Source organism: Aspergillus pseudoviridinutans (assembly GCF_018340605.1).
Source record: "Aspergillus pseudoviridinutans IFM 55266 DNA, scaffold_5, whole genome shotgun sequence".
In the NCBI taxonomy this organism is placed as follows: Eukaryota; Fungi; Ascomycota; class Eurotiomycetes; order Eurotiales; family Aspergillaceae; genus Aspergillus; species Aspergillus pseudoviridinutans.
This window is the reverse complement of record NW_025091285.1, coordinates 1,891,135-1,915,987: the sequence shown is the minus strand read 5'-3', so window position 1 is coordinate 1,915,987 and position 24,853 is coordinate 1,891,135. Positions and strand designations below refer to the sequence as shown.

The 24,853-nt window shown below is 50.7% G+C and overlaps 8 protein-coding genes across 8 annotated transcripts; 5 read left to right on the top strand and 3 right to left on the bottom strand.

Annotated features, from left to right (window-relative positions):
- Positions 1 to 935: 935 nt before the first annotated feature.
- On the top strand, positions 936 to 2,501 carry Asppvi_007726 (25S rRNA (adenine645-N1)-methyltransferase; the record flags this gene model as incomplete). The annotated part of the gene is made up of 1 exon (XM_043303610.1): positions 936 to 2,501. One exon carries the CDS (start codon positions 936 to 938, stop codon positions 2,499 to 2,501), a length of 1,566 nt encoding a protein of 521 aa, XP_043159545.1.
- Positions 2,502 to 2,759: 258 nt separating this feature from the next.
- On the bottom strand, positions 2,760 to 3,827 carry pup2 (proteasome core particle subunit alpha 5; the record flags this gene model as incomplete). Its single annotated transcript, XM_043303609.1, has 5 exons — positions 2,760 to 3,039; positions 3,137 to 3,480; positions 3,583 to 3,661; positions 3,732 to 3,744; positions 3,803 to 3,827. 5 exons carry the CDS (start codon positions 3,825 to 3,827, stop codon positions 2,760 to 2,762), a joined length of 741 nt encoding a protein of 246 aa, XP_043159544.1.
- A 436-nt stretch (positions 3,828 to 4,263) lies between these two features.
- Asppvi_007724 (gamma-tubulin-complex subunit SPC97) lies at positions 4,264 to 7,122 on the top strand (the record flags this gene model as incomplete). The annotated part of the gene is made up of 4 exons (XM_043303608.1): positions 4,264 to 4,651; positions 4,710 to 6,697; positions 6,752 to 6,969; positions 7,041 to 7,122. The coding sequence occupies 4 exons, from the start codon at positions 4,264 to 4,266 to the stop codon at positions 7,120 to 7,122; spliced, it is 2,676 nt and encodes an 891-aa protein (XP_043159543.1).
- Positions 7,123 to 7,910: 788 nt separating this feature from the next.
- On the bottom strand, positions 7,911 to 9,666 carry Asppvi_007723 (putative MFS transporter; the record flags this gene model as incomplete). Its single annotated transcript, XM_043303607.1, has 5 exons — positions 7,911 to 8,049; positions 8,103 to 8,267; positions 8,326 to 9,020; positions 9,075 to 9,464; positions 9,544 to 9,666. The coding sequence occupies 5 exons, from the start codon at positions 9,664 to 9,666 to the stop codon at positions 7,911 to 7,913; spliced, it is 1,512 nt and encodes a 503-aa protein (XP_043159542.1).
- A 1,837-nt stretch (positions 9,667 to 11,503) lies between these two features.
- Positions 11,504 to 12,355, top strand: Asppvi_007722 (uncharacterized protein; the record flags this gene model as incomplete). The annotated part of the gene is made up of 2 exons (XM_043303606.1): positions 11,504 to 12,105; positions 12,160 to 12,355. The coding sequence occupies 2 exons, from the start codon at positions 11,504 to 11,506 to the stop codon at positions 12,353 to 12,355; spliced, it is 798 nt and encodes a 265-aa protein (XP_043159541.1).
- Positions 12,356 to 12,620: 265 nt separating this feature from the next.
- Positions 12,621 to 14,234, top strand: Asppvi_007721 (cytochrome P450; the record flags this gene model as incomplete). Its single annotated transcript, XM_043303605.1, has 2 exons — positions 12,621 to 12,704; positions 12,756 to 14,234. 2 exons carry the CDS (start codon positions 12,621 to 12,623, stop codon positions 14,232 to 14,234), a joined length of 1,563 nt encoding a protein of 520 aa, XP_043159540.1.
- A 116-nt stretch (positions 14,235 to 14,350) lies between these two features.
- On the bottom strand, positions 14,351 to 16,231 carry Asppvi_007720 (cytochrome P450; the record flags this gene model as incomplete). Its single annotated transcript, XM_043303604.1, has 7 exons — positions 14,351 to 14,778; positions 14,850 to 15,339; positions 15,395 to 15,513; positions 15,564 to 15,632; positions 15,687 to 15,780; positions 15,838 to 15,957; positions 16,010 to 16,231. 7 exons carry the CDS (start codon positions 16,229 to 16,231, stop codon positions 14,351 to 14,353), a joined length of 1,542 nt encoding a protein of 513 aa, XP_043159539.1.
- A 426-nt stretch (positions 16,232 to 16,657) lies between these two features.
- On the top strand, positions 16,658 to 24,831 carry Asppvi_007719 (type I polyketide synthase; the record flags this gene model as incomplete). Its single annotated transcript, XM_043303603.1, has 11 exons — positions 16,658 to 17,394; positions 17,459 to 17,969; positions 18,024 to 18,147; positions 18,198 to 18,310; positions 18,369 to 18,703; positions 18,733 to 18,893; positions 18,920 to 19,369; positions 19,423 to 21,572; positions 21,626 to 21,722; positions 21,773 to 21,798; positions 21,850 to 24,831. 11 exons carry the CDS (start codon positions 16,658 to 16,660, stop codon positions 24,829 to 24,831), a joined length of 7,686 nt encoding a protein of 2,561 aa, XP_043159538.1.
- Positions 24,832 to 24,853: the final 22 nt, after the last annotated feature.

Below are 24,853 nucleotides of genomic sequence, written 5' to 3'. Positions count from 1 at the left end.
CTAACTAGAGGCAGCACTGGAGAGGTAGGCTGGTAGCACAAATGATAACAAGCCATCGATTGGCCTGAAACCGTCGGCCAGATTTCCCAGGCTTCTCCACTTGGAGTCTATTTACTATTTAGTCTCTTAGATTCCGCGGCTTGCCGCAGCGTGTTGACGTTCTGAGGGGTCGACAGTCCGAATAATAATCATGCTCTCTTTTCAGCGAGGCAGATCAGGTCATAAGGCTCAAAATTTGCCAAAATATGCAATTGACTTGTGGTGGCGCCTATTGACCAATTGAAATCGGTGGTTACTCTCACTGCCTTCTTAGGCCTCAGGCTAGTCGTCCAGTCTGCAGACATGGCAACTGCTGGCAAGGGTGTTCGATCAGTTTACTTGGCAATCATGCGCCTGGGAATGTGATATATTGTATCTTCAAGTTGGGTTCGGGCGTAAAGATCATGAGCAAGGGAGTTGAGCACTCCTTGGTTGCACGAGTACGAATCCTTCGTAAGACTAAGAGACCGAGGCACGGACTTCGTATTCTCTGTGACACAGGAAGTCACCACCGAAGGTCTTCGCCCTGTTATCGTGTTATGATGAATCAAAAAAGAAATGAAGGCATGAGCCGATCTAGACTGCTCTCGACCAAGAACAAGCTTAAAAATAGCTTGATTCTTACACTCTTGTTGATCAGGAGGACGGGGCCCGAGTACAAAACGCTGACCGCCTTTAGCTTGGACCAGCAGAAATACCAAGTCGCTTCTCACCGCCAACGATATTTTTTTCCTTTCTGTGTAGAGGCTGGACGCTAGCTTTAAACATGACTCTGCCAGAAGATATTGCTGAGCTTGGTCTTGCATAGGATTTTGAGTCCGCGCAGAATCAATAACTCTAGACTTATCGACAGATATCTCACCTTGCGCAGGTATCGTGGACTGGCTCATCCGATCATGTTTGCCGTCCCAGGATGGTCTGTTCCGAGCTCTGCTCTGAAGCAGCAGGAGCCTGCATCGCAACCTCAGAACCAGTCTCAACAGACCAATGGATCGCCAAAAGCAGGTGCTAAATCCAACAAGCGCAAGCGCAATGACCATGTTACCAAAGCAAATGTTGACGAGATGTACCGTCGGCACATCGAAGGTCACAAGGGCACCCCAAAATCCCAGAAGCAGGGTGCGAGCAATGCTGTGCAGCCTAGCAAGAAACAAAAGAAGGAGCATAAACTAGGCAATGAAGAATCTTCTATGGCAGGAAAGCAGAAGAATCAGATTAGAAAAGAAGGTCACAAAGACAAAGAGGATACATCGAGCACTGCTCAGCATGTCGGGAATAAGGCGGATAAGAAGGAAAAGAAGCAGAAGAATAAGAACAAGAATCAGACCAAGGAACAACAGCAAGAGCCCAAAGAACAGAAGCAAGCCGCTTCTCCGGCAGGCGAGCCCGTTATCCCTCCTGCCCCGCCGAAAACAGAAGCGATTCTTACGCCCCTTCAGCAGGCTATGCGACAGAAGTTGATATCCTCCCGTTTCCGTCATCTGAACGAGACGCTGTATACAACACCCTCTTCTAAGGCCCTTGAACTGTTCACCTCCAACCCCGAGCTCTTCGATGAGTACCACGCAGGATTCTCTCGCCAGGTCAAAGAGTCGTGGCCTTCCAATCCTGTTGATGGCTACATTGCGGCTATCCGCAAGAGAGGAGGCGTGTCGTCAGGTTCCAAGAAGGGCAACAAACCTGACCACAAGAGGAATGCACAGGTTCCGCCGCTTCCTCGGAGACCCAACGGCCTCTGCACAATTGCTGATCTGGGCTGCGGTGATGCCCAGCTCGCGCGGGCCTTGACACCTTCTGCGCAGAAATTAAACCTGAAGTTGCTCAACTTTGACTTGCATGCTCCACAGGGCTCACTCATCACCAAAGCAGACATATCCAATTTGCCCATTGCCGACGGATCCGTGGATGTGGCTATTTTCTGTCTTAGCTTGATGGGCACCAACTGGGTGTCTTTCGTGGAAGAAGCGTGGAGGGTTCTCCGCAGCGATGGCAAGGGCGAATGCTGGGTCAGTGAAGTCAAGAGCCGCTTTGGCAAGGTCCTCCGCAAGAAAGCCCAGATTGGCGCACGCAAACCGCTCAGCAAGTCCGAGAAGAAAAAGCTCAAGAAGCAGCAAGCGGGTGAGGACGATGCTGGCTCTGATGTGGACGACGCGGATATCTATGCAGAAGACGCTCGTAAGGCCGACGATGACGAAACTGATATCTCGGCCTTCATTGAAGTGTTCCGCACGCGTGGCTTCATTCTCAAACCAGAATCGGTCGACAAGTCGAACAAAATGTTTGTGAAGATGGAGTTTGTTAAACAAGGTGGTGCCCCGATTAAGGGCAAATATGCTTCGGTCGCTCCAGCAGGAGGACCCGGCAAGAAAAGATTCATTGACAAGGCCGCTGATGTTGGCGCTGGCATGTCTCCCGAGGACGAGGCCCGTGTCCTCAAGCCTTGTGTCTATAAGATTCGGTAGGAGACATGCATATCTACACGTGTATTTAGCCATCAATAGCTGTATATACAACAATTACCACCTAGTTAATCTCCTGCATAACAATGCAAGCTCATTGTACAGATTGCAAAGTTACGAAAACTGAGTGAGGTTTCGCAGAATGGTTAAGTGTCATTGCTCCTCTATCAGATGTCAAACAGACACCGGTCCATGGCGGACGTCGTAAGTTTTCCTGATATATGTAGCCGGAATCTCAAGATTCGTCCATTAAATCCTTGCTCATTGATTACCGCCCAATTGCGCAACAGCCCGGCCCATCTCCTCGTCATCGTAGATATGAAAGCCCTTTTCTTTGGTAACGCTAGCCAGCTGGACATTCTTCGCATCCAACTTCTCCTCCATGACCTGTTTCAGCGTTTTCAATACCAGTGTTTCGGCCTCAGGCAGTGTCAAGGAACGATGGTATTCATTCTGTAACTCCGCCTGCGCACCTTCGCTTCCGGACCCGATGGCCTTTGCATCATATCTGTAAAATGTGCCGGATGGCTCGGCGTGATACCTGAACCGTAAACTCAGATTAGTACAATTGAAAGGCAGAACCGACCAACGGGCCGCTTCAACATCTGACTGTGTGATGCGGCGAGTATTCAACGTACAGTTGCGGCCCATCCTCATCGTAACCCGCAATTAATAGGGCAACACCAAAAGGCCTGCTCATGACACTTTCATCATCATCACCAGTCTCGCCGAATCGCAGTGCAAGGTCGCAGATCGCTTGGGTCGTGCTCTCTACTCTTAGAGGCTCTGCGTAGTGAAAGGCATGGTTCTGGCATTCAACGCGAGCGTGCTCGACCAGGGACCGGGCATCAGCCTGCAAACCGGACATGGCACATCCGATATGCTGGTCAATTTCGACAATCTTTTCGACGGACGAGGCTTCGAGAAGTGTAGATGTGACACGCTTCTCCACTCCTAGAATAACACCTTCCGAGGTAGCTACCTAAAGGGAAGTTAGGGAAAGGCCAAACTAATTCTTCCGTCTCCGACAGTAGAAGCAAAACCAATATCAATCAAGAGAGCCTTTTAGTGAGGATGAACGTACACCGATCGCTGTCGATCCCAGTTTGATAGCTTCAAGCGAGTATTCGACCTGGAACAGACGCCCTTCGGGGGAGAAGGTGCTGTGATAATTCGATCATCAGAACTGGAGATCATGGCAAGGAGCTAACAGAGGAGACTTTGGGCCCGTACTTGATTCCACGGTCTATCGGCAGAGCTGATGTTAGCTGACCGCATCGGAGAGGAGGTGCTATAGAGCTTACCATATTCCGATCGCGCGATGAACATTTTGGATTATCTCCGAAGTAGGAAGTAAGAAAAGAGGCTTCAGCGAGGAGAGGTCCAATATAGAAGCGGATCAAGAAGAGGGACGCAATTAGCAAGGACGGCAAGTGGTTGGTGAGGTGGGTGGAAGCTGTGTCTTGGAGCTCGGGTGAAGCTCTCAAACAACTACGCAAGTCGACGGAGCCTGGCGAAGAGTTGGCGCAGGCCTCAGGCTGCAAGGCATCATTTGCGCCTGATACCTTAACTCCGCTGCCTTACCGGATCAGGAAATGTAAACTGCGGTACGGTACATGCTTGGCGGGCAGCAACTGGGTCTGTTCTTGTTTATTATTATTGCTCTTCTCAATCAACAATTCAATTGCCTTAGCTCCGATCTGTTCTGACCCCTGCCATTGTCTCCGCCACATGGTTGACATAATATCCTCTGTCTCGCGGGATCATGTCCGTCAATGAGCGTCGCGCCAGTCAAATGGGTGCATCACGGCCCCGCGTAGCATCAAATCGCGTCGACGCCGAGAAAGCCGCTTTGCGCGCTGCTGCGTCTCCATTACAATCGGAAAATATGGATCAGCTTCGTGACAGTGCGTCCAGTCAAAAGAGCAGAGCTTCCCGAGATCAACAGAACATTACCACTAGCGAAAAGCGCACCGAAAGGACCACGATCAACACGAGAGAGAAGGTTCAAATGCGCACACGGAATCCAGTTAAAGAGTCGGCAAGCGCGGGGAATAGAGGAGATTGGGAAAAGTTACGGACGAAGAGGGCTAGTCAGACAGATGGCGCGGCCTCTGGTAATGCCCGGAAGAAGGAGAAAGAGCCGGCGGAGCGTTAGTAGAGAGAGATCCGTTGCGCACATTGCGACCAATGCTGACTATGAGACAACAGAATCTTGGACGCCGCAAGCCTCGTTGATTCCCCATTCAACTGCACCTTTAGCCAGTCGTGTATCCGTACCTCCTCTTGCCTCCGCGCTGCCGCAGCCGCTTCATCCCACACCGCTTCGCGAACTTGACACCGACGCGCAGGAAGCAGTGATCCTGGAAGACCTACTGTTCGTGTTCATGGGATTCGAAGGCCAATATATTCATTACCATCATACGTTTGACCCGACTGCGGAGAAAGATCGCTTGGCTGGTCCGGCTTTTCAACTGCCGTCCGGGCTGGACCCGACGCTGAGAGACCTGACTTCTTCCATGCTGAAGATGGCGACGCATTACAGTGCATTGGAGTCATTCGTGGAAGTACAGAGTCGCGCTGAATACGGAGCTGTTAACCATGCATTGTGCGCTACGATTCGACGGATATTGAAGGATTATCTAATCCTCATCGCTCAACTTGAGACACAACTGCTGAACCACTCGAATTTTACACTACATATGCTGCATTTACACACCATGCCAACGAGCCAATGCTTGTCTCAACTATACTCTCTCGGACAAGAGCTCTTGAGACGCAATGGGCTGTTAGATCAGGATATCGATGAGTCGATCGACGACTTCGACGATGTCGACAATATTCTAGAGCAGTTAAAAGAAGGAGGGGACCTCATCCCGGGAGCCATGTCAAGCAAGAAGATATGCAAAGGAGGCAATGTCCTTCGGCTGCTCACCGAGCGGTTGGCCACGTTTTCCGGCGATCCAACCACGAAGACTCTCCTGGAGAAGCTGCTCCGCGATGCCAGTCGGCCGTACATGGCGATGCTTAATGAGTGGCTGCACCATGGAGACATCAAAGACCCCCACGCGGAGTTCCTTGTCAAAGAGCAGAAGTGGATCAAGCGAGAAAAGCTGGAAGAAGACTACACAGACGAATACTGGGAGAAACGATATACCATTCGCGATAACGAGGTGCCTCCCCAGCTTGAAGGTGTCAAAGATAAGGTGCTCCTGGCTGGAAAGTATCTCAACGTTGTGCGAGAATGCGGTGGTGTTGACATTAGCCAAAAAGTGACGGACGTTCCTCATACACTAGATGATCCCCGGTTCCTAGACAACGTCAATGCGGCTTACACGTATGCCAATGCATCCCTGCTGAACCTCCTTCTCACTAAAAACTCGCTCACGACACGCTTCCGGTCTCTCAAACACTACTTCTTTCTGGATCGCTCTGACTTCTTCTCGTACTTTCTTGAGCTTGGCTCGTCAGAGCTGCGCAAACCAGCCAAAAACGTCAATGAGAACAAGCTTCAATCGCTGCTTGATTTAGTACTACGTCAACCCGGCAGTATTGCAGCTTCTGATCCCTTCAAAGAGGACGTCAAAGTGAGGATGAACAAAATTGGGCTAACAAAATGGCTGATGCAAGTGGTGAGCGTCTCTGGTATTGACCAAGACAACCCCGAGGCGGTCCTGGAGAGATACCAGGCTCCTCAAACACAAGGTGGAGAGGATGACAAGGATATTATTGGTTTTGATGCGCTGGAACTCGATTACTCCGTCCCCTTCCCACTGTCACTCGTCATAAGCCGCAAGACTGTCCTTCGATATCAACTGATATTCCGACACCTTCTCTCCCTGCGCCATCTCGAGACTCTGCTAGTGACATCTTGGTTAGATCAGAACAAGGTTATTGCCTGGCGCCACAGGTCTTCTGACCGCAGACTGGAGATGTGGAAGAGGCGCGCATKGAGTCTGCGCTCCAAGATGCTTGTATTTGTCCAGCAGCTGCTGTACTTTTGCACAGCAGAGGTTGTCGAGCCAAACTGGCAGAACCTGATGGATAGAGTCAACGGCACCGATGCTGATGGGTCGGAAGTAACAATCAATGGCACCAAGCAAGTCAATCGGACGGTAGATGAGCTTATGCAGGACCACGTGGATTTTCTGGACACATGCCTTAAAGAATGCATGCTGACCCAGGCCAAGCTGCTGAAGGTCTGTCCCATACTGTGACTTAATTGAAGGGCTGCTAACTAACTTCGAAACCAGATCCATTCGAAGCTGATGACCTGTTGCACTATGTTTGCGTCCTGGACCGCTTCCTCCCTCGCACGAGCTTTGGCTTCTGCTGACGTGGACTTGTCCGGGAACAAGGCGTCTAATTCCGATGGTAGAGGCTATGACCCGACACGGATTGGCAAATTAGAGGACACTTTGAAAAGATACGAGGACCATTTCAACCGTCATCTGCGCATCCTAATGGACAGGTACGGAAACCTTTCAGAATACAGATCTTGGATTTTGCTCGCCAATGAATACTGATTGTCCTTGACTATAGTTTGAACTACTTTGCTGCGACGGAAAGTGTTGTTCTTCTCAAATTGGCTCACGCTTTGAGCTCAATCAGCAAAGATGATTGAACGTCCTACCGCTGATGTACCTGGCCAACCACGCTATATACCTCTAAAACAGTCGACCGCAGCGTGCTCGAAGACTGTGCATGCTTAACAGTTGCGAGATTCGAGATCAGATCCTCTCGCAATCATTGAACGATATCCGTCAGTGCTCAGCAGGCGCGATATAGCTTCTTCTATTTGAAGAGCCCCCTTGCGCAGACAAATCTAGCACTGGGCCCCAATCCCGGTTCGTGTCTGCTGTGTTATCAAGCTAGGATGACTTTCGGCCGATGACTCTAAGAGAATAGTTCGGAGTCTTGCCCCTCGCAAATTCTGTTCTCTTGCAAGTTTACAGATACGACGGCTTCACGAAGATGACTACTTCGTAAACATGCATATCATGATGACATATGGCTGGAAATGGAAGCGAATGAATAACATGAACATGAAATTCAATTTAGATACCCTGATGCATGTTTGATCTGGCTTCCCAACAAATACAACTATGGAAACAAGGTTTCTCATGGTTAAACACAACATTCTATTTGCCTTCACTTTGTATTAATCCTTTCCTTGATTCCTTACAACTTACTCCAACGAGAACCGACTGTTAATCAAGTTCGGTTGGGAAAACGGGGACATACCGTATTCTTGCTACAGACAACACAGGTCATAGAATAACTAAGCAAATTAATGCACATCTATAGAAAAGAAATCCGAGTAACGAGCCACATCGGCAAAGGAAAATTAGCCCAGTATACACGGTCACTTCAATGCAACTATTACTTCAATCGAAACAGGGACTAATGTAATTAGATATTTCGTGCATATGTGCTCTTCTCACGCAATCGTTCACCATAGAACCACAGGAGCAGTGGTGAAGGGATTCCAATGAAGATTGCAATGAATGCCAGTAGACTGTTTCCCCAAGCAAATCCGAGGGTAGTATATCTTTCATATGTCAGCAGAGCTGTTTACAAGCCGTGGGAAAGGGGAAAACCTACAGACTGGGGGCTATCAAGGGCAATGCAAAACCTAACAGACTTCGTAAAACCATGACGGCGGCCATGGCACTTGCGGCAAAAAGCTGGTATGTGTCAATGAGGTAGCCTTGGACGCAAACCAACTGCACAACGGTAGAACCGGCGTAAATAGCGGCACCGATGTTACTTCTCGAGATCAGCGATATTCTCCTACGATAGATTGACCATGCAAGGGAATACTTACGGCATGATCCAGTGAATGCTTGGCCGGGCACTCCAACCGTACCAGAAGAGTCCGATGGGGACAATGCATGCTCCTGCACAGAGAATCGGCAACCGAAATTCAGGTCGAGACACCCCTCCATTATTAGCACGCAGTCGTTGGTAAACGCGGTCGGCGATCCGAGTCCCCAGCTGCGTTGCGATAGCCATTCCAATCGTGAGAGAAATATAGTTCAGCGATCCAATCGACTCCGACTCATGATAGATCGTCGTCCAGATGTCCGGAAACGTAGCAATCATCAGATATAAGATGCCGTTGAGGTAAGCCAGATACAGACTCAGCACCTGGATGATGGGCTGCGTGGCCAGCAAACGGAATGGTCTGATCAAGTTCTTGTGCAGCAAAGCGGTCGAGGACATGCCATCGTATTCGGTGTGGAGGTTGAGGTTTCCAGTGGTCTTGCGCATGCGAGCACATTTCCTTCGCAATAGAACAGGACCGTATGTCTCACGAAGTAGGAAGAACGCGGCAAGTTGGACAACAGCGGCAGCAATCGAGACCACATAGAAGCACCACGGCCAGGACTCATACTGAACAAGGAAACCCCMGGCGATGGGACCGATAGCCGTTCCTAGCAGTGGAGCCAGGGTGAATACTGCCATGGCCTTCCATCGGTCCTGTGGACGGAAGAGGTCACTGTTCATGCCGCTCCCTATCTACACATAGCTCAGATTAGTACTAGTGACAAGAAACACATTAGAGATACATACTCCGAAAGGACCAGCGCCCCCTAACCCCGCCAGAAATCGATATGCAATGAGCTGGTTTTGAGTCTTGGCAATTCCGCAAAGAGTATTGAAGATGATATAGAAGATGTTCGCAGCGGAGAGAATTATGACTCGTCCGTACATCTCGGAGAGAGGTGAACTGACAAGAGGAATTACTGCACTACCGAGCAGGTACACAGAAAGACTCATGATGAGCAGTGTTTGGGAACGAATCTTGAGATCATCGGCGATTGCCTCCAGAGCTGGGGCAACCGTKGCCGAGGACATTGAGCTCATGAGATTGAACAGGGACATAGGAATGAAGACCATCCATTTTCGACTCGCAGGCCAGTTCTTGGGATTCTCAGGGTCATTGGGACCATCCCACGTCACCTATCCAAAAACTTCTGTTAGATGTGAGGATTGTTCCTCCTTGTATAAAGAACATCTGCTGCCACGAAGGGAGGCTCACCAGATTTGGATCAGGGGCAGGTCTTCCAGATGAAGAAGAGGAAGCTCCGACAGGCTGAGACTGAATCTGAGCTTTGCCCTCTCCTTTCTCCCCAGAAGGAATCGACGCTAGTTGGGTTGCCATGCTAGCGAAGAATGGACATGAACGTGTAAAGTGACATAAACAAGGCCAACTTTCCGTTTGAAGTAAAAGGTCTACGAGAAAAGAATTTCCCGAACGATAGTAAACCAAGGTGGCCGCTATTTGTTCGACTCTCGGATATGCGATGCGTTCATGGCTTATTTGATTTCACGAAGGGTCAAGCAGACTTGGAAAGTTAAGGAGACAACGTAAGGTATCGACGGGCTTTCCACGACATCCCAGTCGACTGAGTTTCGGCTGATTGGCGGCTAGAGTCTGAGACCTATATATCTCATCGCCTATCATTGTTAGTGTCTTCTCAAGCATAGCCGGGTGGGGAGAGACACGGACGCTACAGGTGCTTGTCTGGATGGGGCAGAGCGAAGCCTTTTCTAACCGTGATTGGCATGCTTGGATAACGCGAGTCATGCATCCCTGTCTAGCGGTTTAGGCTGTGATTGAGGATCAATTGGACGTTGCTCATGGTGCATCCAGTTGGAGGCGTCCACAACTTCCCCATCCGCTCAGTTTGTCCCTCAGGAGCGCCAGAAAGCCAATAACCATCAATATCTGGATGCCCTATCGTCCATACGGAGAAGACAAGCCAGTATCGGGCGCTCCATTTCTCGATTTTGATTCTTTGTGGCGCAGAGTAAGCACTAAAAAATTCCTCCCCTGCTTATCTCCCGGACATTTAATACATAAATAGGCCAAAGCCTCGAAAGACCAGGGAGTGTCTCCGTTTTCCGGCCAAACGCCCTTCCACCCCTCTTTCGAATCTGCCATCTTCGCTGCCATGCAGCTCTAGTTTAATTTGGAGGCTCGAATCGTAAATGTCCAGGCCAATCGAAACCCAGACATGATATCGATAATATCCGCACCCTTTTGGATTCGCCATTATCGGCCGCTTTCTGCTACGATGCTTCGATGCTGATGCAACTGGGCGTTCCTCCCCAATGAGGGCCAGCCAACACAATGCATTGTGATGCACTATATAAAGCAAAATATACCTATCAATGGCGGTCACTGCTGCTCCTGGAGAGGTCCCTATTGCTAGAAAATTGACAGGTCACGATGTGTTCGACTGATAGCCTGCAGTGTTCCTCTTCCTTAGAGAGCACTAACACATCGCAGTTCATGCAGTGCTTGCGTACTTTTCTCAGACATCATTGTATAACAGCCATTGGACCGGTTCATATCGATGCTCACTACAACACAGATAGTGGGGGATTTCTTGTCATCCAAGGGAATTTCCAGCGGGACAACTTCCTATGGCAAAAGATTGACTTGCCAGAACTTTTGGACAGCTCTCGATACGCGTATGGGAGTTGGCCTTCGAATGATGGGCCCCTCTCACAAGGAACTGAGCTAGAGAACTTATTGGACACTCCTCGAGACGCCTTTGAAGATCTGGGCCCTGACAACTTCATGACGACTGCGAGCTTGCTGCCATTTGAATCCTCTGCACCTTTGGACCGTATGTATCACAGCTCTTTCCAGTGGTCTTCAACAGAACTGAGGAGAGAAAACAGTCAGTGATAGTGATCCAGTCCCGACCACAAGTTCGAATACCTCCATTTTCTCTTTCCTCTCCGAACGTTCCTCCCAGACGAGCCAGTCTGCTTGTAGTACTTCGTCACTGTTCGGAACGGATACACCATGCACTCCGTCAAACGGATTGAACACATTCGATGCCGTGCCGCTTCATTATCAAAATTGCCCGCTGACGTCTCCATGTGCGATGCTTCCGGTCGACAGTCGTACTCAACCGATCGACAGCAACAGTCTTACTTCGCATCATCCAGGGTCATTTGACCCGAGACCTTTATCGCGCGAGAATATGACAGTCCCCCCTCCATTCCCACAAGAAGAACCAAGACTTGTCGAGGAGCTTTTGGAATCATCTCCTATCATTTCGAATTCCTCTGATGCGCTGGTCCAGTCGGTATCTCAATATATTCTTTGTGAAGACCACATTGTATGGCTGGAGTCTGAACTCCCCCGCTGGACGAGAGAAGGACTGTGGCACGAGACGTGTCAATCCCTGTCCCCTTCTGCGGTAACATCTCGGTACCGAGACCTAGAGCTGGCTTATTCTTCTGTCTGTCAGCTGGATGTGCGGATGGGTGATGATGCCATTCGAAACCGCATGGCATTGATTCGGCTTCATTTGGAGTACACAAAGACGCATCAAAGCTGGAAGAATGACTCTCGTCAAGCGACAGTAGCTTCAACCATAGGTCGGGGCGACGCGACTCGAATCATCGATACAATCTTGGAAAGTATTCACGAGGGCTGGAGAAATCTGAGTAACAAACGTCAGTCTGACTTGCGGGCCAAATTTCACGAACGGAAGAAGTACGGCAAGCGTTGGTTATTACTCGCGGACAGGCTGGGACCGGGTATATTGTTGCTTTGCTCCACGAAGATGGCCAATCTAGTGTACGTCTTGCGATTTGAGACTGGAAGTGCCTCTGCTGATGACTCTTTGCTAAGGAGAAATACGTCGGTCACGGCAAAAATGCTCGAGGACGTTGTATCGCAGGTACAAGCGTTGCAGGCGGAAACCATGCGCACCCTGGCCATCATAAATCCACTGGCCCAATGCCTGTTTAGAAACGAAGGTTACTCGGAGTATGATAGTGCTGAAATTATGCGGCAAATCCGGGATGTAGGGTCAGCGACTGTGTGATGTGTGTAAATAAGTGGCACGAGTAGGGAGATGGGTTCTACTAACAGGGATATGTCCGATATTTTTTTTTAGCGAAGTATATGCCAGAATAGCCAACATATGCATCATCTATCTGCAGCATTTTGGTCGAGTAACCAGTGGACCAAGCCCCTCACCTGAGCACAACTAACATAGGTGAGATCAATGGCTTCCGCTATGAGTTATATTTAAGAGTCAAACCACTTCCACATCCCTTTCACGCAATCACAAAGGGATACCAGGCAAGATGTCGTTCCTCATCGAGAGCACAGCTGTCGGTCAACTGTCAACTCTCAGCTTTAGTAACATCCTCCAGGCTCTCCTGGGCACAGTAAGGACTCAATTCACAACCCCAGGGGTGGAAAGCTGACATCTTACGCAGCTCCTCGTGTATGCCGTTCTGAACAGTCTTTATAATATCTACCTACATCCTCTCTCTCGTTTCCCGGGCCCCAAACTCTGGCAAACCAGCTACATCTTCCGCCACACTGCCAGCATCAGAGGCACTCTCGACGTATCCATCAAGGCATTCCATGCCAAATACGGACCGGTCGTCCGCTATTCACCGGACGAACTCTCCTTTATCTCCGCAGAAGCGTGGAAGGACATCTACGGCTTCCGCGAGCACGCCCTTCCCAAAGACCCATCCTTCTACGGCCTCATCCAGCTCTCCCGGGATAAGAGCCCTAGCATCTTCACAGCAGACCAGGATCATCATCCGCGCGTCCGGAAGGCTCTCTCCTACGCGTTCTCAGAAAAAGCTCTCCGCGATCAGGAGCCTTTTGTCAAACGCTATGTTGATCTGCTTATACAGCGACTGCGGGGCATAGCCGACGCGGAGGACAACAGGATCGATCTTGTGGAGTGGTACAATTTTACCACGTTTGATATCATCGGTGACTTAGCCATCGGAAGATCATTCAATTGCCTCCAAGACTCCGCTTATCATTCATGGGTGGACGCATTCTGGAAAAGCATCAAGATAAGCCCCTATGCCAGGGCCATGGCCACATACACGGACGTGCAGCGGCTCCTCAGACTGTTTGCCCCGCGGGCATTGAAGGAAGCCAGACTCAGACACCTCCAGTACGTCGGTGTCCATACAGAGGAGCGGTTAGCGCGGGGAATCCTGCGCGACAAGCCAGACTTCATCTCGTATATACTCCGAAGCAAAGGAACTGCGGACGAGCTGACGGACGGTGAGGTCGAAGCAAACGTCAACTTCCTGCTCCTAGCCGGTACGGAAACAACCGCGACAGCACTATCAGGGACAACGTACTACCTGCTCAAAAACCCGGAGGTGCTGAGAAAAGCAACGGCCGAAGTGCGAAGCGCGTACAACAGCGAGGATGAGATCACTTTTGCCACCACCGCTGAACGACTCCCCTACATGCAGGCCTGTCTGACAGAGGGGCTGCGCATCTACCCACCAGGCCCCATTGCCGCGCCGCGGCGGACTCCACGAGGCACGGTGACGTGGATTGCGGGCCATCCTGTGCCAGGGGGTGTCAGTGTGGGGGTTCATGCATGGACGGCGTCAAATAGTCCGTTGAATTTCCACCGGCCGGCCGACTTCATCCCTGAGCGGTGGCTTTCTACCTCGACAATGGACCCGGCTTCGCCGTTTCAGAGCGATGATCGTGCTGCCTCTCAGCCGTTCAGTGCGGGGCCCCGTAACTGTCTGGGAAAGGCATTCGCGCTGAATGAGATGCGAGTCATTCTGGCGCGGATGTTGTGGAATTTTGACCTGAAAATGTTACCGCAGAGTGATGGGTGGGAGAGGCAGAAGATTTTCACCTTGTGGGATAAGGGACCGTTGATGGTTGAACTGAGGGAAATTCGGTCAAGTCTCACCAAGTAACTTTCCTCGACCAAGATTGTATGGTAGTTCACAGCGTCATTGAAATGGGAAGAAGCTTACAGAGAGCTATTCATTCAAGTGGACATGCCCATAAGATACGGGATAAGGCTAACTTATTACACATGCTGCGCTTTCCTCACCATGATTTTCCCCTTGGGGTCAGGTGTGTTGATGGTCTGAAATAGCCAGGTCTTGGGTCTTTCTTCCCCAGTGCGGAACTTCAAGTCATACTTGAAGAGAATAGCTGCCACTACCATTTTGATCAGATGTGCGGCGAACCATCGCCCGGGACAGGCGTGCCGTCCTCCCCCAAACTGCACCTGTGTTTTGCTTGCCGCGGTGAACTGATACATGATATTGTTCGCCTTGGAATCGTTTTGGTGTCGCAGTTTGTAAAACCGAAGACCGTCAAACTTATCCGGGTCTGGGTAGATATTCGGGTCGAAGGCGATCGCGTTTGAGGGTGCTAGGGCTAAAGTCCCAGGTTGCAGAACTGTGCCATCACTAAGGGTGATGCGTTGCACGGCCTTGCGTTGAAAAGTTGCTGTGTCAGAGTCAGTAACTGTATCCTCAGAAACTCTCCATAGAGGTCTTGAATAAGGGACAGCAAGTTACCTGTTAGCGGAGTGTCAAATCGCAGGGACTCCTTCATGAAGCTATCCAGCTTTTCTAGCTTGCTCATGCTGTCCAAAGTCCATTGGCCGTTACATGACGCGAGCACATTCTCAATCTCCTCCTTCAAGATGGGGACGTACTCGGGATAAGCGATCAAATTGAGTAGAATATTTGTGATTAGTTGACTGGTTGTCCGAACCGAGACGGCTGCAATGGCTAACTGAGCTATGCCCTGATAGCCGTAGTTCTTCTTATCTTCGTTTGGAACAAGATCCCGTATCCATTCAATTGTGTCATTGGGCTTTGTGTATCCTGGTATAGTTGCCTCGTCTTTCTCTCGCTGTTTCACAATCGATCCTATGAGCTCCCCGGCACGAGCATTGTGCTTGAATACACGCTGTACGTCGGGGATGAGGCGATAGAGCAACGGACGAAGGAAGGAGGGAATTGCTCGCAATTTCAAAGCAGAGACAAAGATGTCTTTGGTGTACTAGCCATCCCGTTTGTCAGAATTCACACACTTGTAAGCGAAGAATAGTACATACATTGCACATAATGTCAATCCATTCCTCGTTACGATAGAGCCCTGTCCCGACGAAGGCTCGTCCGGCTACTCGGCAGACCAGCCGTAGACATTGCGTATATAACGTGATCTCGGACCAATCTGTAAATCATTAGCGTTGCAGGATCCATGCATGGAGAACGTGCCAATACCGTCAGACGCAGGAAACTCCATAGACAACGCAATAGTCACTTCCGCCCTCATTGCCGGAAACACTTTCACTATCATGTAATGTGAGAAACGGACCCTAGACCCACTGTCTCAAGAGCTGTTACCCATATTCTTATTTAGGTCATGAAGAATGACATGATTGACATAGTCCAGTTTCCATGGAGGAGACGGTCGCATGGTATACTGGGGCTGCATGAACTGCACCAAGGGCTGTCAGCTGTAGCCAGGCAACTAGGCATGGGCTATCACACATACTTCTCGCAAGGACGAGGGGAAAGTGTGGTCTGGAAGCATTTTCAGCTCGTCAATGTAGGGTGGTGGCAGGACTACTTGGTAGCCCTCCGTCGTCCAGACTCGCCATGGTTTGTTGTAGAACTGTTTTTGCAAGTCAGTACATATTGACAATCCAATTGACCTGACAGTCAACCCTCTGGTATCCTTCTCGTAAGAGACTGATCGAATCCCACATCCATCTCTTCTTGGGGGAACCTAAGGCTCTCGTATCCCATTCGTATAAAGGAATGGAACCCGTAGTCGATTTGCTCGCGGCATGTAATGGAATTAGAAGAATATAGAGGCCCAAAACTAGAACAATGATGGCTGTGCTCGTGGTCGCGGTGCTAAAGGACAGTGACAGGGATTCCAACATGATGACGAGCAGTCGGATTTGCCAGTCCGCCTGAATCGCACAGCGAAACAGAGCACCTTTCACCTGTTGACATGCCAACCCTGATATAGCAAGCCATGATTATGAAAACGTGCGTGTCCGGCGGGGTTTCGTAGATTTTTCTCTAGCAAATGCAGCAAGGATTCTGGCGCCACGCAGGAGTCAAATGCATGCAACGCTAATGCGTCACCCACATTGCCTGTTTTGGATATCAGTACTTTTCGCTGAGGTAGTCTTGTGCTATCCCAATCGGATCATACTCACATGTAGAAATCTAGAGGAGATATATAGATAAAAGGCATCATGGAACTGTCAGTATGCAGGATATTGTGTCAGAGCTGCTTTTCTTGTTTTTATTGCGTGCGCGTCGTCGTGTATGTCACCTGATCTCCTCTTTTCCCCAGCAATATGGATGGCGCTTCAAACGGGTCCTTGGCTGCCTTGGAGCCCAATGGACAGAGCAATGGGCATCTCAACGGGGCCTCAAACGCATACTCGAATGGACATATCAATAGACACACGAACGGATATACCGATGGTCATGTCGACGGCAACGGTCACCATCGGCATGTAAATGGGTACGCCAATGGGTATACCAATGGTCATATCGAGGATTACACACGGCATGAAGATCTTGAAGATCACAAACCTCCAGCTCCAGTCGCCATTTGTGGCATGGGTATGCGACTGCCCGGCCGGATCCGTGATGAACAGTCCTTCTACGAATTTCTCATCAACAAAGGAGACGCTCGCTCTTCTACGCCAAATGACCGGTACAACGTGGATGCATATTATAGTCCTCATGGAAAGCACGGCACAGTGATCACCAAGCATGGCTACTTTCTCAATGACACTGACCTATCCCAATTTGACCCTTCCATGTTCAGCATCACGGCTGCCGAAGCTGAGCAGCTGGACCCTAGTCAACGGCTGATGTTGGAGGTTGTTCGCGAAGCCCTGGAACGGGCTGGTGAATCGAATTGGCGAGGCAAGGAAATTGGAACGTATGTAGGCCTGTTCTCGGATGATTGGCAAGACCTACACCGCAAGGATACAAATTTCTATAACCCCTACCACCTCATGGGCGCATTGGACTTTGCAATCGCGAACAGGATCTCATACGAGTATGATCTAAAGGGGCCAAGGTTCGTATCACCCAATTTCACTACATGTTTGACAAGTTGATTGACCCAGACGTCAATAATACAGCGTAGTGTTCAAAACTGCCTGCTCTTCAGCAGGGATGGGCTTACATGAGGCCGTACAAGCCATCCAGCAGGGCTCTATTAAATCCGCTATCGTCGCTGGTGCCAACCTCATCCTTGCGCCCGGAATGACAGTCGGTATGAGCCTGCAAATGACTCTTTCACCAGACGGGTCTTCCAAGTCCTTCGACGCCTCTGCCGACGGCTACGCCCGCGGCGAAGCTGTGACAGCCCTCTACATTAAGCGACTGGACGAAGCCATACGAGACGGGAATCCTATTCGAGCGGTAATTCGCGCATCGGCCAGCAACGCTGACGGCAAGACACCCGGAATAGCCAATCCTAATCCGGATGCTCATGAAGCTGCCATCCGTAAGGCCTACAAAGCTGCGGGCCTTGACTTTTGTCAAACCGCTATGGTGGAGGCACATGGCACTGGGACATCAGTGGGAGATCCCATTGAGGCAAAGGCCATTGCAGAGTGCTTCGGAAAGGATGGGGTTTACTTGGGCGCGGTATGTGTATCGTGCCAGATGAGCCGTTCTCGAACGCTTTCTCATACTCCGCAGGTTAAGCCCAACATGGGCCACAGTGAAGGTGCAGCAGTCATTACAAGTATCATCAAGGCAACAGTTTCGCTGGAGCATCAAACGATTATTCCCAACATCAAGTTCCGGACGCCCAATCCAGCAAGTCGGTGTTATCTATGCTGTCTGCAATTTCGAGTCCGCTAATGATTATAGTTCCCTGGAAGGAAGCTAAATTGGTTGTCCCTGTCGAGCCTTGTCCCTGGCCCAAGCATCGCGCCGAGAGGTTGAGTGTGAATTCTTATGGGATTGGTGGATCTAATGTCCATGTAAGCCGGTGCCTGGACAAAACAAAACAAATTTCCTCTCTAACAAAGAGCTTCTCAGTTCATTCTTGACTCGGCTGCTTCATTCGGTCTTGCTATCCCAAATTCTATCCCGGCAGCGCTCCAGGATCCAAAGCAGACGAAAACAGTGCTAGTGTTCTCTGCTGGGCATCCAGAGTCGTTGAAGCAAATTGTCAGAAATCACCAGGATTATATACTCGAGCATCCGAATCGCCTGCAGCATGTCGCTTATACCCTTGCAGAGAGAAGAGAGCACTTGAAATATAGAGCTTTCTGTGTGGCGGATGGCAAAGCACCGCTCACTGAGCCTGTAGCAACAGCCTGTCAAAGTCAGAGCCAAGTAGCATTCGTTTTCACCGGACAGGGCGCTCAATGGTAAATCACTGCTCCTCTTATCTGTTCAGTTGTACTGACAAGCCCAGGGTCCATATGGGAAAACAGCTGATGGCCGACTACCCGCCGTTCATGAGCAACATCCGGTCGATGGATAGGATTTTACAAAGCTTAGAACATGCCCCATCATGGTCGATCGAGGGCAAGTCTTACCCTATCACCTTTTCTGCTTGTATTGTCGCTAAAGTTAATGAGTAGATGTTCTGTCCGACTGTGACGACAAATCTATCCTCGCGAAAGCGGAATACGCCCAGCCAATCTGCACTGCCTTGCAGCTGTCGCTTGTCGACCTTCTTGAGACGTGGAGAATTACTCCCTCGGCAGTAGTTGGCCATTCTAGTGGTGAGATAGCTGCGGCCTATGCTGCAGGCTCTTTGACAAAGGCGGATGCCCTCACCGCTGCGTTCTATCGCGGATATATCTGCAAGAAGCCACAAAAGATGGGAGGAATGGCGGCCGTTGGCCTCGGAAAGGAAGAAGTAACGCCATTCATCCTTCCAGGTGTGACAATTGCTTGCGAGAACAGTTCCTCTAGTGTCACTCTTTCGGGTGATATAGAGAGCCTGGAGAAGGTGATGGCCGACATTAAGGATAAGAACGAGCATGCTTTTGTTCGAAGACTGCAAGTGGAGATGGCATATCATTCAGGTATTTTCGCCTCCCATGTCTGACCTACGACTAATTATACTGACACTCCATAGATCACATGCGCCTTGTCGGTGACGCATATCATGACCTTATTGCGAAACATCTGGATCCTCGCCCACCAAAGGTTCCATTTTTTTCTAGCGTGCATGGCGGAAAGGTCCTTTCCAGAGCGTTCCAATTTGGGCCTCGTTACTGGCAGGAGAACTTAGAAAGGCCTGTGCTCTTCCGCTCGGCTGTGAATTCAATGTTAAGAGACTCACCACAGGCGGTACTTCTCGAGGTCGGTCCGCATTCGACGCTACGAGGCCCATTGCGGCAAATCTGTCAAGAAGCATCTCACTCGGCCCACTATGTATCAACCTTATCGCGAGGCGAAAATGACACAGACTCATTTCTATCTGCCGTGGGTCAGCTGTACACATTGGGCGTGACCATTAAGATTCCTCTGGAACCTATCAATGCTGCCGTATTGACAGACCTTCCGACATATCCATGGCACTACCAGAGAAGCTATTGGTCAGAAACTAGGGTTATGAAGAATTGGCGACTTCGCAAACACCTTCCTCATGACTTGCTGGGCGTCCGTACTCTTGAAGGGACGGATCTGGTGCCAACATGGCGAAATGAAGTACGCATCGTAGACGTACCCTGGCTGAGGGACCATTGTGTCGGAAATGACATAATCTTCCCAGCTGCCGGTTACATTGCCATGGCGGGCGAGGCGGTTTATCAACTTGGAGATTACACTACCCGCGACTATACAGTGAAGAATGTTGATCTTCGTCAGGCACTTGTTCTACATGAGGAACAGGCCACTGAAATGGTTACGACGCTCCGTCCTCAACGCCTGACTACGAGTCTTGACAGCGACTGGTACGAATTCCAGATTGTTTCGTACGATGGTGCCGGATGGAACAAGCATTGTTCAGGACTGGTCCGAAAAGGCCGCGCATCTGCCTGTCCTGCTTCAGCGACGCGAATACCCGAGACGCTTCCTAGAAGAGTTTCTTCTCCTCGATGGTACGCAACCATGGCACGAGTAGGTCTGAATTATGGGCCTCGGTTTACGGGACTTGAGAATATTAGTGCGGGTGTTACAGAGAAGAAAGCCGCGGCCGACATCATTGATCACCCGGGAAATGAGTTCGAGTCGTTGTACGCTCTGCACCCAGCTACCCTCGACCTCGTCTTGCAAACGTGGACGGTGGCCGCATTCCAGGGTGAATACCGCGCGTTCAAGCAACTATTCCTACCAACCTTCATCGAAGAGTTATTTGTTGGTGACGGAAGAGGTAAAGAGATACGCATCAGCACCGCAACAACTGGCCGTAATGTGGCACAAGGCCAATCTTACGGTGTCGGAAACAACGGCGATCTGATATTCTTCCTGAAGGGCTTCCGTGGCACTGCGCTAGAATCAGACGAAAGCCTCCCTGATTTGACGGCGCTATCACTACAATGGAAGCCGGACTTCTCCTTCCTTGACGCTTGTAAGCTGACACGTCCGACGTACAATGTCCGGGAACAGCTTGCTCTTGCTGAGCGGCTCTATTTGCTGTGCGCTGTGGAAGCAAACAAAGCCATTCAGGGGGTCACCGCGACCCAACCGCACTTCGAGCGGTATCGTAGGTGGCTCACGACGCAATGCCCCAGGTTTGAGCAGCCAGATTACCCACTCGTCGAGGATTCGGTTGACTTAGTGAATATGTCCACCGAGGCTCGCCGTAATCTCATAACAGAGGTTCTTAACCAATGTCGAGCTGCAGGCTGTGGTGCAATCGCAACAGCTGTTTGGCGCTCTTACGATCAGCTGGCAAACGTCTTCGAGGGCAAGACTGATTTCTTAGATCTGCTGATTCATGATGGCACACTATCCTCGATCTACGATTGGATGAATGATATTTGGGATGTGAGCGATTTCTTTCAACTGCTTGGCCACAACCAACCTCAGATGAAGATACTCGAAATCGGAGCTGGCACAGGGGGTTTAACAGCGAAGATACTCAAACACCTTCAGTCTGAATTCGGAGAGCGACTGTATCTGCAGTACACATTTACAGATGTTTCTTCAGGGTTTTTCGTCGCCGCCAAAGAAAGATTCAAGCAATACGATGCAATCGAATACAAGGTGCTTGATATTTCAAGAAACCCGCTGGAACAGGGTTTCAACGCCGAGGAATATGATCTTGTCATTGCCTCGAATGTAGGTTACACTATGAGTTGACATCCCTAGCACACTTTCTGATTTTAGCTCAGGTCCTTCATGCCACTCCCATTTTGCACGATACCCTTAGTCATGTACGGACGCTTCTGAGGCCTCAAGGCCGTCTCTTCTTGCAAGAGCTATCCCCAAGTGAGTGTATCTTTCGGCGGTCAACCGTTCCCAGAAGCTAACAGTGATAGTCACAAACTGCATGGTGTTTATAATGGTTAGTATTATTGGCCTCACTTCCCTTACTGTAGATAATTAACCTCAGTAGGGCCTCTTCTCTGGCTGGTGGCTCGGCGAGGCAGACGGCCGTATCGAAGGACCATTCCTACCTCCCGAGGAATGGGACACCAGACTGCGTGCCGCAGGCTTCAGTGGATGTGAGACGGTCACATTTGACAACGAGAGGCCTTATCATATCAATGCCAACATTGTCGCCAGACCTGCCATGCATTTTGAGTATCCGAAGCAAGTCAGCCTTCTTTCTGGCCATTCCCAGATTCATCCACTTGCGTTTCAGTTGGAAATATTGCTACGTGACAAGGGCTACAGTCCTCAACACTATCAATGGGGCTCAGAAGAGCAACCACCTGCTGACCAAGATCTGATTTCCTTCATGGACCTCGACGGACCACTCCTGAAAAATACCACCGAAAAGGACTGGGACCTTCTAATACAGACAATTCAGTCTCTACAAGAAGCTTCTGTGCTTTGGCTTACTCCACCGGCACAAATCAACGCGAAGGATCCGCACGCAGCCTTGATTCTCGGAGTGGCAAGGACCATCCGGTCTGAGCTGGATATGCCACTAGCGACTTTAGAGCTTGAGAACATCGACACTCCTGAGGCAGCAGATGCAGCTCTGAATGTCTTCCGAAGAGTGCAAAGGTGTAAAGATGAAATGGCTGAATTAGATCCAGACATGGAATTTGCCTGGGTAAACGGCGCAGTGCACATCGGACGCTTCCACTGGTACCCTATCCCAAGCGCCTTGAAGGCCACTGCTGTGCCACCGGACACCAAAGCCCTGGCGATCAGCAAACGAGGTCTTTTGCAAACCCTTCACTGGAGTGGACGGCCTCTTCCGGAGCTCCCTGCAGACCAAGTCCAGGTTGAAATGAAGGCAGTTGGGTTAAACTTCACAGACGTGCTCATTGCCATGGGTGTAATCAACAGTGTCGATGCTCTCGGGGACGGGTATAACACCTTTGGTTTGGAAGGCGCTGGCTATGTCAGCAAAGTCGGCACTGGCGTCGATCATGTCAAGCCAGGGGATAGGGTGATGCTGATCGGGACGAATTCGACCGGCCTTGCTACCCAAGTGCAACGGCCTGGAGGGTTTGTGCTGCCGATACCCGACCATCTCAGCTTCGAGGACGCGGCAACCATGCCGGCCGTCTATGTAACCGTGCTTCTGGGACTGTTTGACAAGGCGCAGCTTGCCAAGGGCCAATCTATTCTGATTCACGCTGCCGCAGGGGGCATTGGTATAGCCGCCATCAACATTGCTCGGTGGATTGGGGCGGATATCTACTGCACCGTAGGCTCAGAAGAAAAAGCTGACTTCCTGGTCAAAGAGTTTGGAATCCCGCGTAACCGAATCTTCCATTCCCGCGACACCAGTTTCCGTGATGATTTGATGGCGGCTACTGATGGTGTTGGGGTTGACTGTGTGCTGAACTCTGTATCCGGCGAGCTCCTTCACACCTCGTGGGAGTGTGTAGCCTCCTCCGGATGCATGGTGGAGATTGGCAAGCGCGACATGATTGGACGAGGTCAATTGGCTCTGGACAAGTTCGAAGACAATCGCACGTTCATAGGCGCCGATTTGTCGCGGTACACTGTTTTCAACAAACCCGCCGTCGCTCGATTGATGAGGATGATGCTGGATCTGTATATCGATGGTCACATCACGCCCGTCCACCCAATCACGTTGTTTGACGCCGAGAGCGTTGAAAGTGCCTTTCGCTACATGCAACAAGGTATTCACATTGGAAAGGTCGTGATCAAGTTTCCCGACGCTGAAAGTTCACTTCCATGGGCTCCTACAATCCCCAAACCCTCGTTCCGCGGCGACCGATGCTACCTCCTGGTTGGTGGCATGGGTGGCCTTGGGCGAGCTATTGCTACGTGGATGGCAACGCACGGCGCCAAGCACCTAATCTTCCTTTCACGATCAGCCGGTAAGACGGACGACGATCAGGCCTTCATTCAAGAGCTCAATCTCATGGGTTGCGCTGTGCAGGCATGGGCAGGCGATGTCGCCGATCCTCTCATGGTGCATAATGCCATCGAGCAAGCGCCCATGCCTATCGCAGGCGTGATGCAGATGGCCATGGTCCTCCGCGACATTGGGGTCATGGATATGGACCTCGAGACCTACCAGGCCGCGACCCGGCCCAAGGTCGACGGAACCTGGAACCTACACAACGCAGTTCCCAACGACGAACTAGACTTCTTCGTCCTCTTCTCCTCCGTCTGCGGCATGGTCGGCTACTACGGACAAGCAAACTACGCTGCTGCAAACACCTTCCTGGACGCCTTCGTCCAGTACCGTCACAAGCGTGGTCTCCGGGCATCGGTCATGGACATCGGCGCCGTCAACGACGTGGGCTACATCAGCCGCACACCGGCAGCCAAGGACGCCATGCTAGCCAGCGCCGGCCGCCTCATTACAGAACAGGACTTCCTCGACACGCTCCAGCTAACCATCGCGCGGTCCTCGCAAGCCCCGATCTCATCCCCAGCAGCTTCCCCAGAGTCAGGGACCACAGGCGTGCAGTTCCAGAACCCGAGCCAAGTGACTCAAGCCCTCGAATGCCGACTGCCCATCATGCACCCGCAGAACAATATCATTTGGAAACGAGACCCGCGCATGGCCATCTACCGCAACATCGAGACCGTTGCCGGGGATAACGAAGCAACGACCAGCGGAATCAAGCCGTTCTTATCGTCTGCCAATGCTGACCCAAGCCAGTTGGATCAGCCTGCCGCGGCGGAGTTCCTGGCAGGTGAAATCCGGGACCGCGTGGCGACTTTCCTGATGCGCAGGGAGGACGAGGAGCCCCTAGACCTAGGGCTAACTCTGTCCGCGGCCGGCGTAGATTCCCTGGTGGCCATCGAGGTGCGGAACTGGTGGAAGCAGAATTTAGGAGTGGAAGTGTCCGTACTGGAATTGATGAACGGGGGCAGTATGCTTCGGCTAGGAGAATTAGCGGCCAAGAGGCTGCGGGAGAAATTGGGCAATAGATGATCCACGGTAGTTAGGCTAGAGG